The sequence below is a fragment of the Crassostrea angulata genome, chromosome 7 (assembly GCF_025612915.1).
Source record: "Crassostrea angulata isolate pt1a10 chromosome 7, ASM2561291v2, whole genome shotgun sequence".
Classification (NCBI taxonomy): domain Eukaryota; kingdom Metazoa; phylum Mollusca; class Bivalvia; order Ostreida; family Ostreidae; genus Magallana; species Magallana angulata.
In genome coordinates, this window is record NC_069117.1 from 32,894,316 (window position 1) to 32,908,012 (window position 13,697).

Consider the following 13,697-nt stretch of genomic DNA (forward strand, 5'->3'; position numbering starts at 1 on the left):
TATCATTGGTGTATCATTGGTTTAAGAACATCTATTACAGCAAATGTTAATGTATTACATGTAAGTACGCAATTGGTTTGTTTACATTTTCATGGATTTCTCTCTGTGTTTTTATGCAAAGATCTCGATATTGATCTATTTATTATCAAAAGTAAGGAAATAAGATTTTTGGGACGATTTCATTCTGAAACAAATGCAATGTAGAGTCGGGGGGGGGGGGGGTGATATGATAACGTGCGTTTTGGTCAGGTTAAAATCCGATACTCGATACTCAAAGTATAATTATCATTAACACATGATACCAAATCTGGATGTCTACATCATACGTTTCTCTTACGAATTGTAAAAGTTGTGAACAAAGAAAATATATACTACATGTACTGCCTGTTGTCTCAGTAGATGGTTGTTAGCAGCGATTTAGGCGAGTTTCATCTGTACAAACCGTGGGGAACAAAACCCAAATTCAAACTTTTGGTGATGATACCGGGTATATCGATCTAAACTTTCTCTATAAAATACCATGATGGTATAAGTTTTTTTCATTTGTACGAAGTATTTCCTTGGTATTGTCATATTAATATCAAGTAGTAAAAATTCCATAATTAATTTATGTTAAACGGTAATAAATAACAAAGGTATACACTGTGATTTTCTTACTTTATTTCTACTTGGACCATCCTATCACTCAATCTACGTCTTCAAACATACCTTAAAGACAAACTATACATACAACACTCCATCGGCTCTAAGATAGAGGTATCTCTCACGTGTTCACATGAAAAACTGAACAAAAAATCAGTTCTTGTCACGAGAGGAACTTCTAACTAATTCACATGAAAAACTGCTAACTAATGGTCTACAATTGTGACCATTCTGAAGATCTAAACACCCGAAGATATGTGAGCTTTTAGACATTTTCTTGTCTTGTCTCTCGAACCCGAGGCGTGCTAGAAGTTTCGGAAAAACCAAATGCTACTGCTGAAACGGTCAGTCGTAATTGAAACGGTTTTCCAAGTTGTATGCTTCACCCGATAATCCCCCATCCTCTAGCTTGTCTTTCTTGTCGTTGTCTTCTCGAGTTTCTTCCATGTTTGCTTCGTGATGCTCATAAAAATCATAGGATACCATGGCAATTACAATGACGTTTTTCAAGGAAAAAATGGAGACGCCATGATTTAGACCATGCCACAGAATCATCCTCATGATAAGGAGAGGAAGGTTGATGATGTAAGCGAGCAGAATTCTGTGTAGCATCACCAGACGACGTGGAAGTTTGGCGTGGACAAATTTTGTGTTGGTAAGAGTTAGTAAAGGAATTGTTGGAATTACGAAATTAAGACAGGCTATGGCTACTATTGCTTCTACAGACCTGGTGGGAAGGCGTCACGGTCTTTGATAAACAGTGGTTCCATACTATACACACAGTCCATAATGTCGAAAATGACGGTCCCTGTTAATTCCCTCGAAACACGGCTTGGCGTCGTGGAGCGATGACAGATGAAGAAGGTACACTACTCCGGCGAGGGCTAGCGAAGTTTTGAGGGTGTTCGGACCGAAAAATTCGTTTTCATCTAGTTCGTCTGCAAAGTCAATGAAAATAATGCCAGCTTTAGTCGCGACAATGGCCGAGAATAAAAACCATGAACACACGCCGAGCCGGCTTCCGGCTTTCTCCATCGAAGAGTCGGATCTGGAACCTCTTAAATTATGGAAGTTGTCGTTCGTTACGCTCATATAAGACTGCAACAGCGATGTCTTGGATTCATCTCAATCTTCTTTACATTGTTCTGTAACGTGTTTTGTCCTGGGTTCTCAGGGATAATATATGCAATAAATTTTCCTCTAACTCTACCTGAGTTAATAATGATTAGTACAATGATTTTTTCTAATTGGGTAACGTTTAAATCACTATCAATCATAAATGGGGATAATGTGTGAGGTGGGCTTTCAGTACTGTGTGTCTATACCCGGTTCCTATTGAGAGAGAAGTACTTGGTGTTTCAATCTTCTTCAGATTTACTACACCAAGCACCTCACCTCAATTCCCTGGGTTTCTTGCCACTAGTTTCTATTTAACCCTACCTCTTAACTCTTCTATCTTTCTTCTTTCTATTTTCTTTCTATCTATCTTGTCCTTCCTACTCCGCTGTTCACAGACGACTCTCTAAGACTCTACAGCACAGCTGTTTATATAACCTTGGAGTAGTCCACTCCAAGGGTAGTCAGGTTATTCCATTTCCCCCACCCAAATCTAATTCATTACAACGTTTATTGTAATAAGGCATAATCATTACATTACCCACGCCTCTTTTACCATGCGTCCCGCATGTCTACTGATTTTTATTTTGAACAATTTTTTTTTCAAAGGTATTTAAAATATTTATTTTTCAAATATAAATTACAAAACTAACATAACTTTCTGTTATTTGCTGAAATAAGACAACTAGTCTCGCCATAAATCAATTACTGTTTTTCGAGAGTTTGTTTACTTTGAATTAATCAAACCAAGTGTCCTCTTCAAATTTCTCAATATTTTCACCATTCTCTTGATATTTTCTAATTACTCTGATAATCTTCTGGTGGCCTCTCTTCTTTTGATCATCGACCTTAAAGTTGGTCTGCGTTCCAACGTCTACTTTTTCAATCCCAACAGCCTTACAACAAGAGCAATGACTCTCTTTCAGTGGTTCTTCTTGGGACGTCGTTTCACAGATCTCTATTTCTACCTCAGGTTCTTTACCCTGTCCCTCTGACAATACTGGCTCTTCTTCTACAGCTTTGCGTTTGACACCTGGCAATCTTGGGGTGGTTCTCTTTCGGTATGTTCTTCCGACCTCCACTTCGTCAAATATCAACTCTCCAGGGTCTTTATCCCAATCTTCATCTTCTCCAACACTCTTTGGTGTAGACTGAACCTGGTCTTTGGTGGCTGTTTTCACTCGGTCGTCACCGTGGACTCTTTTGATGTGCCTGGTTAAAATTGTCTTTTTCCCAAAGGCCTGATCACAAAACTCGCATTCAAACTTCCGTTTGGACATGTCTTCCAAACCACAAGCTAACAAATGTTTACTCAGTTCATCTTTTGACTGAAGTCGAAACAAGCATTTAGTACTCAGAAATTCTGGTTTTCTAGGTGTCAATTTTTCATTATTTTCTGTCAATCTAATATGGGAACACCCAATGTGGCCTTGCAAGTCTAATTCATGCTCCACCCCTTGTATATACATTTTACTTTGAGATACGTCTATTACACAATGGCTTGATTTCAGAAATTCAAGCCCTAAAATCCCGTCGGCGTTAATGTTGGCAACAACAGCTGTACATTCAAACATATATTCCCCTAGTTGGATTTTAAAATTTCCTTTTCCTTTCACTTCCAAAGGGGTTCCATCTGCACCTACTATGTTTTGTGCAACTGTTTCCAAAGGAATACGACCAGCCTTTTCCATGTTCTCAAATATTCTATCGGCAAGAATTGTCAATGTTGCACCGGTGTCAACTAACAAATTGCAAGGAACCATGTCTACAAGCCCGTTGATAAATAAACCAGATTCTGTACCGACTGTAGCATTCTTTATAGTGGCTGTATTCGAGTTTGTATCATGGCTTTTATTCTTGAACTGAGTTTCACAATGTTCACCTGGTTTAGATTTAGCAGCTTTCTTTTGAGCCTGTTCTTGGTTTAACTTAATAAAGCAATCTTTGATTTTATGTCCACGCCTTCCGCAGTGATGGCATTTAAAAGGGAAGCGATCGACATGCTCTGCATCGGTATCATTTGATTTGTCTGGCGCCTTGCTTGCAGACAATTTTGATATTTTATTTTCTAGATCTCTCATGGACTGTTGAATTTCTTGACGAAGCTTCAAAATTTCTTCATTCACACCAATGCTATTCTGTGCAGAAGCCGTATTTGTATCTACCTCGTCATTTGTAGCACCTCGAGCAAATCCGACGTCGTGCCTACGTTGACGCTCGGCTCTACAGAACGCTTCTATTTCGACTGCTAATCTTACGGCATCATTCAGAGATTTAGGACGGGACTGTTGAATACGCAGTCGCATGTCAAAATCCGACAGCGCATCAATAAACTGATCTTTGGCAATCATTTCAGTTACATCCCTTGGTGCCGTAGGGTATGCAAGATGAGTCAAGCGACGTATGCTTTCCCCTAGCTCTGGTAAAGTCTCTGTCGCTTTTTGGCGTTTTTCCCTTAGCATTGCTCGGTACAACTCGGTCTGATTAACAGGTGCAAACCTAGCCTCTAATGCATCACATAAATCCTCATATGTGTAAACTGTGCCTGTTTTTATGTTTCCGAGTACAGTCTGTGCTTGTCCTCTTAAAGATGCTGCCAAGTATAAACTCTTCTGTCGAGGATTCCACAAGTTAATACTACAGCAGGCTTCGAAATGAGCTTTATAGTCTATCCATGAGGAAGTGCCATCAAATGTTGCCGGTTTCATGATAGTTTTACCCCTATCATTATCTACAAGATTGTTTTCAGTGTTACCTTGTGAGTAAACACTCCGATTAAAGACCTGGTTTGAATGTGGTCTATCATTCCATGCACCATGTCTTGATGTCCAAGTAACACTGGTTGTCGTCGATGTGGCACCGAGACTGTGTGTACTGTGTGGAAAACTACCTGCTAGTAGCGTTTCCGAAAAATTTGGTTGTTCAATTGATCGAGGGTTTAAGTAATCACTATTCGCTTTGTACGTTTCTTGACTTGTTTCCCCTCGATAAACAGAGAAATCTGACTTTGGATATTTTGAATAACCAAAATTTTCCGCTTTGTCCGATTTAACATTTGCACTTGCAGTGTTAGCATACTGAGATGATCTATCATCCATACTTGTATCATATTTTGGTCTTACATCTACCCCGGAATCTGGTATCATAGAAGGATTAGATGTATATGGCGTAGATCTCAATCTATCCAATGTCTCTTTTAGCTTCTCACGTCTAGCATCTATTACGCTAAGATCAGCCCAAAGTTCAGCTTCTTTGTCATTCATTTTAAATTTTCTATTATCTACACTAATACAAAAATACTACACAAAAGTTTTCTAATTCTTTTATTCTTATCGTTCACAAATTCAAAATTCAGATACACGGTTTCTTTGAACCTGGTACACACTACCCGGTAACACTTCACTTGGTTCAAAGCACCCGGTAACAATGCACTCGGTATCCAGTTCCTAATACAAACGCTATATGATGATTCAAAAACAACAAAATTAAATTTATTAAATCAACGAAATCACTGATATTTTATCCCCGAACCGGCTGCCACCAAAATGTAACGTGTTTTGTCCTGGGTTCTCAGGGATAATATATGCAATAAATTTTCCTCTAACTCTACCTGAGTTAATAATGATTAGTACAATGATTTTTTCTAATTGGGTAACGTTTAAATCACTATCAATCATAAATGGGGATAATGTGTGAGGTGGGCTTTCAGTACTGTGTGTCTATACCCGGTTCCTATTGAGAGAGAAGTACTTGGTGTTTCAATCTTCTTCAGATTTACTACACCAAGCACCTCACCTCAATTCCCTGGGTTTCTTGCCACTAGTTTCTATTTAACCCTACCTCTTAACTCTTCTATCTTTCTTCTTTCTATTTTCTTTCTATCTATCTTGTCCTTCCTACTCCGCTGTTCACAGACGACTCTCTAAGACTCTACAGCACAGCTGTTTATATAACCTTGGAGTAGTCCACTCCAAGGGTAGTCAGGTTATTCCATTTCCCCCACCCAAATCTAATTCATTACAACGTTTATTGTAATAAGGCATAATCATTACAGTTCAGTTAAGCGGTCTCTGACAACGAAAATAACAGGCAATTATATGGTTCATGCGCGGTTCCATATTTCTTTTTTTTCACTTTAGGAGGGGGGTCCGAAAGATAATTTAGATTGCTTGACCCGCGGGTGTGAGTAATTATTTAAAGGCTCAAAGGCGTTTATCTTGTAATTTTACTATTTGAATTAATTTGTTTAAATTTTCACGGGGCCCTCCTTTTATCAGCTTTCTAAGGCGGTGCTAGAAAAAAACCTATTCATGCTGTACTCCCACCTTGATTGATATGCAGCAATTTTTCGTAGGACCTAATGTATTCAAAAACAATATTTCATTTTAAAATCGATAAACAATGGAATCTAAGTTTCAAATTTCTTCTTTATTTTGCAGCTGTGCGTTACTAGAAAAATAATTTTATTCAACCACCCCCACCCCCTTTTCAGAAAATATAATGTCTATCGCTTTAGTTACTAAAAGAGTTGTGATTAGGGAAAACACTATTTATTAAATTTTGAAATTCTCCTTCAAATTCAATGTTTGTTTTTATATTTGTCAATTTCTCCGGGTAAAAGGAAATTGGGGGTTTGACAGAAAATGAAAACGATTTGCATAAATGAAACTACAATATTTTGTACAAACTATACATACTACTACAGGTAGTATAAATACATCTACACAAACTACACATGCTATTCATGATGACATTGCATTGCAATTATTTGAACTATTTTGAATTTCAACGGAATTTACTCGTCTTATTGATAAACTTCCAGACTCGCGAATAAAATTAATGTACTTGCAATTTCCAATGTTCAAAGAGTTTGTGGGACATGTATATCCAATGAAAGTGTATCGGTCTTTTTTAGATGATACTATAATTATATTAATATATGTTTATTTATTCAACATGCTCTTTAAGCAGGACGAAGCCTCTGCTACGATGCCATTACATCAGCAAACATTGATAGGAAAACGTTAATCAGTTGTAGTTCAATGAATGGACTTTTATTTTATTTTATTTTAAAAAGATCTACTATTTATATAATATTAAAGTGCTACTAAAGTACCTCAGTATAAACGCGCTCTCTCTCTCTCTCTCTCTCTCTCTCTCTCTCTCTCCCACATGCAGGGGTTACATTCTATTTTATTCCATCCAATCCTTTATGTCTCATTGCATACTAAGTATATTGTCGGAAACTCATGTAACTCTTTTCATGTTTTCGATCCAATCAAGGAATATAGTGCTAGTGTTCATCATTTTCTTTTTTTAATATGAAAGCAGCGGTGTAAACACCCAGATGAGTGTTGGAGATTTTCAAATACAATGTTTTAAGTTTTTACATTATATCCTTAATTCTATATAATCTATCAAGCAAATGACAAACCAACATAAAAGTTTTACATATATGTATATTCTTTGAAATGTCACACATAATTGTATTCAAATACTGTAACTTATATAAGTTCATGATATGTCAATATAGCAAGTAATAAAACAAATCGATATTGAATCAATCATTGGAATCCAAAGAACTGTTTGACTCTGCACCAAAAGCTGGGAGATTTTTCCTCTTGTTTTCTGTTTGGGACCTGAAATAATAATGATGATACTTCGTCAAAGTAGGTACACACAATGTCATGGTATCATTTTTTTTGGTGGTAAAAATGTAATACATTATTTTTTTTTTCGATATTTGATGAAATGCAAGTTATTAATATTGTCTTTACTTGTCTTAAAGGGGGCGGTCATGATTTTCGCTTAATTTTATTTTTAAATGTTAATGCTTTACAATGCTTTAGTAATGCATTTCTAATGATCAACCACAATGTGTGTGTTGGTCATAATTGAAGTTTTAAGCAAGATACAAACTCTCAATTCTTTGCTATGTAAACAAGGCTCATGCTTTGTTTATTTTTACATTGTTACAGATACCGATCTTTTTCAGTCTGATTTTTTTTCTATCTGCTGATTCGTTTTGATCCTTAATAAACAAGTTCCTATAGTGTTTGTCACATTCATCATGTTCATTTTAGGTCTTAACACGGAATATTCAAAATGTAAACAAAAACATCACTCAAGCTTTGTTTACAAAACAGAGAATTGAGATCTCTGTATCTCGTTTATAACTCGACGACTGACCCTTAAATTTCGGTTGCTTATTACCCCCTCACGCATCTTGTGTGAGGGGGTAAAGTATCGCTGATGTGCGTGCGCGCGTGTGTGTATGTATGTGTGTCCATTTTCAGCTGTTGAGCAACATTCCAAGAATATCCTCTCATGAATGTTAATCAAACTTTGTACACTTCGTTGGACTGGTAAAAGGACAAACCTTACTGATTTTAAACAATTGATTAAACATTTTAAATTATCGGGGGAAAAACCCCGAAATTAAAACAGGAATGTTATGTTCGACTTGACAATAGACATTTCCGGTAAGAGGTATAGCGCACTTAATATACGATTTGGCCTCAAAGATAGCCTTTTGCAAACATCAGACATTTTCAATATTATACAATATTAAATTTAGATATAATCAAAGAAACGCAAATTACACTATCACCATGATCTAAGAGTCTTAATTATCTTACATGACATTATTAAAATATTCAGGTTTTGTTAGGGGTATATATTAAAGTAGTTAGTATACGATAAAAATTGGATATTTGACTATTTGAACCACTCTAAACCAAAGACATCCGATTGAAATGATATTCTACAGGTATTGTAGTACAAGCTTACATTGAATTAGTTTTGGTTAAACGTGGTTTTCGTATTGAAAATTAGACAAATATTTCAATTAGTGTCTTTTCTAATACAATCATGTACATAGCCATATATATTGAAAATGTATCTGCTGAGAAATTTAGGTGCGTGGCCTAGTGGTAACGCGGAGATCTTTTTGATTTTGGGTCGCTGGATCGAATCCACTGAGAACTATTTTTTTTTCACTTAAATTGACACATGAACAGAATAGAGAGGTTAAGTTACATGTATCTATTCTTCTGGGTTTTTTTTAAAAATTATCTTGTTTAATTCAGTCTGAGTTTGAGCATACCCAATATAAACAGATCTATTCATTAACACTATACATGTACACACAAAACATTATAACATCGAATCAGTACAGATACGGGCGCTGCGACACTTTCTAGGGGTGCACCGGTTTACTCCGACTTTAGCTATTCAAGAAGATAGTGGCTAGTTTCCTTCATTCTATCGCAATCAACTTAACATGCTACGATTGTGGAATCATCTTGTTACTATAAGTGATGATATACATGTACTTACAAAATTAGCTTTCATGTGGGACTTAGAAAAATCAAATAACCAAAACCTGGTCACACCATGTTAAAATTTTACTCCAATCTATCGATATGTCAACATGTTTTTTAAATCGGGAGGTATGTAACTTGAACCTAGCCGAGATCAAACTTCAACCGAAATTTGTGAATGACTGGCATAATGAACTACAAAGTGTTTCAAAACTCAGACCTTACAGGTCCTTTAAAAGTGATGTTAATTTAGAAAAATACGTGACAATGGACATACCCAAACCTTATAGATCTATAATAGCACAAGTTAGACGTGGTGTTCTTCCTATCAGAATAGAAACAGGGCGATTTAGGGGGAGGAAGTAAACGATAGGCTATGTATTTTATGTTCTGTAGAAGCAATAGAAGACAAATTTTATTTTTTATTACATGGTACATCTTATTCAAAACTTAGAACCGAATTCTTTACTAGTATTGGCTTTAATAATCGATTACTAAACATGTCAGACTCAGACTGCACTGGTTTTCTCCTATCTAACTTTCCTAGACAAACTGCAAAATTTGTATATTCAGCTTTTATGTGCAGACAACCTATCCTGTATAAAATTAACAATGCGTAAACTTATCATTTGTATACTTATGTTTATAAAGTGACATATAGGTCCGATGGCCGGGTGTTTACTAATTTATTAAGGTATTATATCATATACATGTATCTTTATTTGTTTATAAAACACATGTCACTATTATAAATCATTTACTTACTTGTACTCTTTTTACACTTAGATCCATTGCATTCTGCTTGAACTTATCACGGTTCAGAATATCAACTACTGCTATACACAGAGTTTCCCGAATTTATGACAAATCAGTTCTTACAGACACCATTGTAAAATCAGTACAGCGTATCCAGGTTTCGAAAATCAATATTGCGACAGCTATAGGTACCTGAAGCTATTTTTAGTAACAGGTACTTTCCGTCCAAACACAGGTGTAGGCGTAATAATGGGAAAAGGCACTATACCTCTTTTATATATTTACATCAACCGAGAATGATTCCCTCTAATTCTTACGGAAACTTATAGTTATTTCATAGATCTAGCTTTATTGAACAGTTGTAGAAACTGACAGGACTGAAATCTACACGCCCCGTTTTTTGATCGGTCGAAACCTGCAGCGACGTAAGAAAAATCATGGACTGCTCAAATTAATTATGATGATGTCAGACTCAAATTCCCGTAGGAGATTATTTGACTGTTTTTTTTAAGCTAACGCACTAATGTACATTAACAGTAATTTACTTAAATTTAGTTAATTTTACTTACTTTTTACAATACATTAATTAATGTGTTACTAAAAGACAGATGCTTTTCTTGCTGATTCATGCTGGTTATAAAGGTAGCGATCACTGCAGAAAAAAATTACTTAACCCGCGTTATGTATTTTTGCTGCAATGTCCCCACCTTCATAAAAACTTTCATATGTGAATAAAACTTAATACCATATTCACATTGTCGCCAGGTTGCTAGATATTTACACACGGTATTTCCTTAAATTACATTGTTCTAAATACATGTAAATGTTAAAAAAAAATGTTCTTACCCTTATTTTTCTTCCAGGTCTCTTCAGAAACTCCAAAATTCGTCCCTGACTCTTTCAAAATATTAAAAAGAAAGATACCAACTAAGTCAGAATGTTTTAAGTTGACTTAATAGTATTACAATATCTTCATTTTATTTTGAGAGAGAGAGAGAGAGAGAGAGAGAGAGAGAGAGAGAGAGAGAGAGAGACGTACATGTACTAATCCGTCTTCTGGATTTCCAGATTCTCTCCTTAATAATAATAAAAGGTAAAAAAAAAAAGTTCCAGTGTTATCAATTGTATCAACGTTCTATTGAAAGGGAATGAAACAATAACCACAATTTTATTTAAAAATTCAAATCTTGATTGGAAAATCAATTCATGAGGCAATTTTATTTAAAACATATCCTTGCATATATTTGTAAAATATAATTCATGTAATTCACCAATTACTGAAAAACACATATCTAGATATACATGCATAAGATAAAACCTTACCCAGAACAAGATGGCGTGTTGTTGTTCATGTCTTTGGGGATCATCTTTGTGAAATACTCCCGAGTCATTCTATCCAGGTTTAAAGCACGCGCACAGGCTCTCTGTGTAAAAAATAAAATAAAATACTTCAATGGTCATAATTTCGATTTTAAAATATTGTCTACAATGAGCGTACCATGTATACATTACTTACGTCCACTCTGCTGTTAAACTTCTGCACTTCCTGCAGAGAGAAAAAAGTCATATGATTCTTCGATTTGATATTTCAGTTTACCCCAAAAAACGCAATTACCTTAAAATAGCAAAGTAATATAAATATACAACTTCTTATGAAAATCTCCTAAACATCATGTATGAAAACCAATAATATTGTATAAATATGTCAAAAATATTACACACTAGCCCTGACTGTTGCTGTAATTAATTTTGATGTATTTCACACGACAAGTTTAGGTAAGTTTTACGGAGTATTAAGTTATACGAAGTAAAAAGTTATACTTACAGATTTGAGCGCTTTGATGGTTGCTTCGCGGCTGCAAAATTGAAAAGATTTTTCCATCATGAATTGGGTTTTAAGGAATTATTCTTATCTTTTTTCGTAGTTAAAGAAATCGGACACGTTTATTTTAGCGCAGTGACACTGTATGCAGTTCGACACCCCAAATTGAATATGGTGTTGGTGGCAGTTAGAAGGAATTTATACTATTTTAGCGCAGTGTCCCTGCTTCTTGACTAAATTGTTACGACTATCTGTGTAGGTACAATGAACAAACATGGTTTAAAGGCGACAGTCTATGTCCGTAATGTTGTTATCCTATCTCCCCATTTACTCCACATATTTAAAATACTTTATCGAATAATACATATACCGCACAAAAACATTACAGATGAATGAGTAGTGTAAAGATTTGCATTAGCCTTAATTTCTTTTCTCTTTTTTTCAAAAAACTACGAAAATCTGACATTTTAACAAACCATTTCAAATAATTTTTAAGAATTTTATAGATTGAGTAAACTTGGTTAATATATTTTCTTAAACCTTCTAATTAAAGGCAAATCTAAAATAGATAATAAAATTTATGTCAAGAACGATAACTCCAAAAACAAAGAACAATAACTCTAAAAGATTTTGGCAAATGCGCAATAAATGAAATACGGTATACATCATAAACGTCTCCTTTAAAGAAATAATCGTTTGCCCGATGGAATAAGATGATCTACACAGAGAATTTAAAGTCAAATTCAGTCAGTCTCTCTCTCTCTCTCTCTCTCTCTCTCTCTCTCTCTCTCATATGCATGCGGTTTTTTTCTACAAATATTGACCACGAATTCGTTAATGAAAAAACGATTGACCCCTATTCCGCAACAAACGATGGTGCGTCCGAATATTCCAAAAGATTAACTGCTGTAATGAAAAGAACACTTTATGAGGAAATCTTGGGAACACTTCGATAAAAGGGTTAAAAACAGCTACCGATGAAGATATTAAAATGTTTCAGGACAGCTGGCATACAGATTCAATAAAACGTAGCACAAAAAGGGATGTTTAAAGTTAAACCATACAAAGTACCTAATTTATTATATTTTTTAATTTAAAAAACTTATAAATAAATCCCATACTCGGTAGTCAAATTTTATATTTTGTGTATTTTGAATATCCATTTCAAAGAAACTTTACTCAAAATTATGACAAATATAAACAAAACGTACATAAGTGGAAATCGGGGAGGGGTCTTAACAAAATAGAAATTTAAAAATCAGCAAAATTAAGAAAAAATGCCCAGTTAACAATTTTTTTTTTTAAATTTAAAAATTTGAATTTTATTAATTATTTTTTTTAGAATAGAGTTGAGAAACGTTTGGTTTGAAATTGATTTTTTTTCACAATTGATACTGCCGACCTCAACTCCAAAATATGCAAATTTTATGCTGAAGCTCGTCCATTGGATATAACAACAGAAAATACTGAATATCACAAGAATACAACGAAAAACATTCAAGCATGCATGCCGTTAACACCGAAAAATGTTTAGTTGCCCCATTAACACTTCTCATTTACACAATTGCACAAAATAAGCGATTAATAATCTCAACGAGGATACCTGGTATTTTAAAAAAAAACAATAAAAAATACCACTTTTCCAATCTAATGAAAATTAAACATTTCATCTTGCTTTTTTCGTTCGTGGTTCGTGGATACTCATATATAACAGAGAGTGAGATGAAAGGTCTAATTTTAATTAGATGGCAAGTTTTTTAAATTCAGGGCGCCTGTAAAGTGCGAAACGTTTCGAAATCAATCGAAACGAAACGAAATCAAACGAAACGAAACCAAAAATCGAAACGAAACGAAACGGAATTTAAACAAAACTAATATCAATTTTGACTACATAAAAGTGAAAATAAATTCATTGAAATAAATTTTTGAACCATAAAATATAACTACCTGTATGTTTCAGATTGCCGCTTTAAAGTTTTAAGCCGATTATCTGAAATTTGCAAATATTATATAATTATGTAAATAAGTGTTGTATATTC

At 34.7% G+C, this 13,697-nt stretch overlaps 2 protein-coding genes and 1 pseudogene across 2 annotated transcripts in view; 1 reads left to right on the plus strand and 2 right to left on the minus strand.

Annotated features, from left to right (window-relative positions):
- The window catches only part of LOC128192429 (toll-like receptor 4), an 87,634-nt gene that overhangs the window by 42,645 nt on the left and 31,292 nt on the right, over nt 1–13,697 (plus strand). The gene's annotated exons all lie outside the window — the stretch shown is intronic.
- LOC128191311 (uncharacterized) lies at nt 450–1,734 on the minus strand (annotated as a pseudogene).
- Nucleotides 7,181–11,721, minus strand: LOC128192432 (uncharacterized). The gene is made up of 6 exons (XM_052865085.1): nt 11,662–11,721; nt 11,353–11,382; nt 11,160–11,260; nt 10,876–10,912; nt 10,683–10,733; nt 7,181–7,397 (listed from the first exon to the last, which is right to left on the minus strand). Exons 1-6 carry the CDS (start codon nt 11,719–11,721, stop codon nt 7,323–7,325), a joined length of 354 nt encoding a protein of 117 aa, XP_052721045.1. The 3' UTR covers nt 7,181–7,322.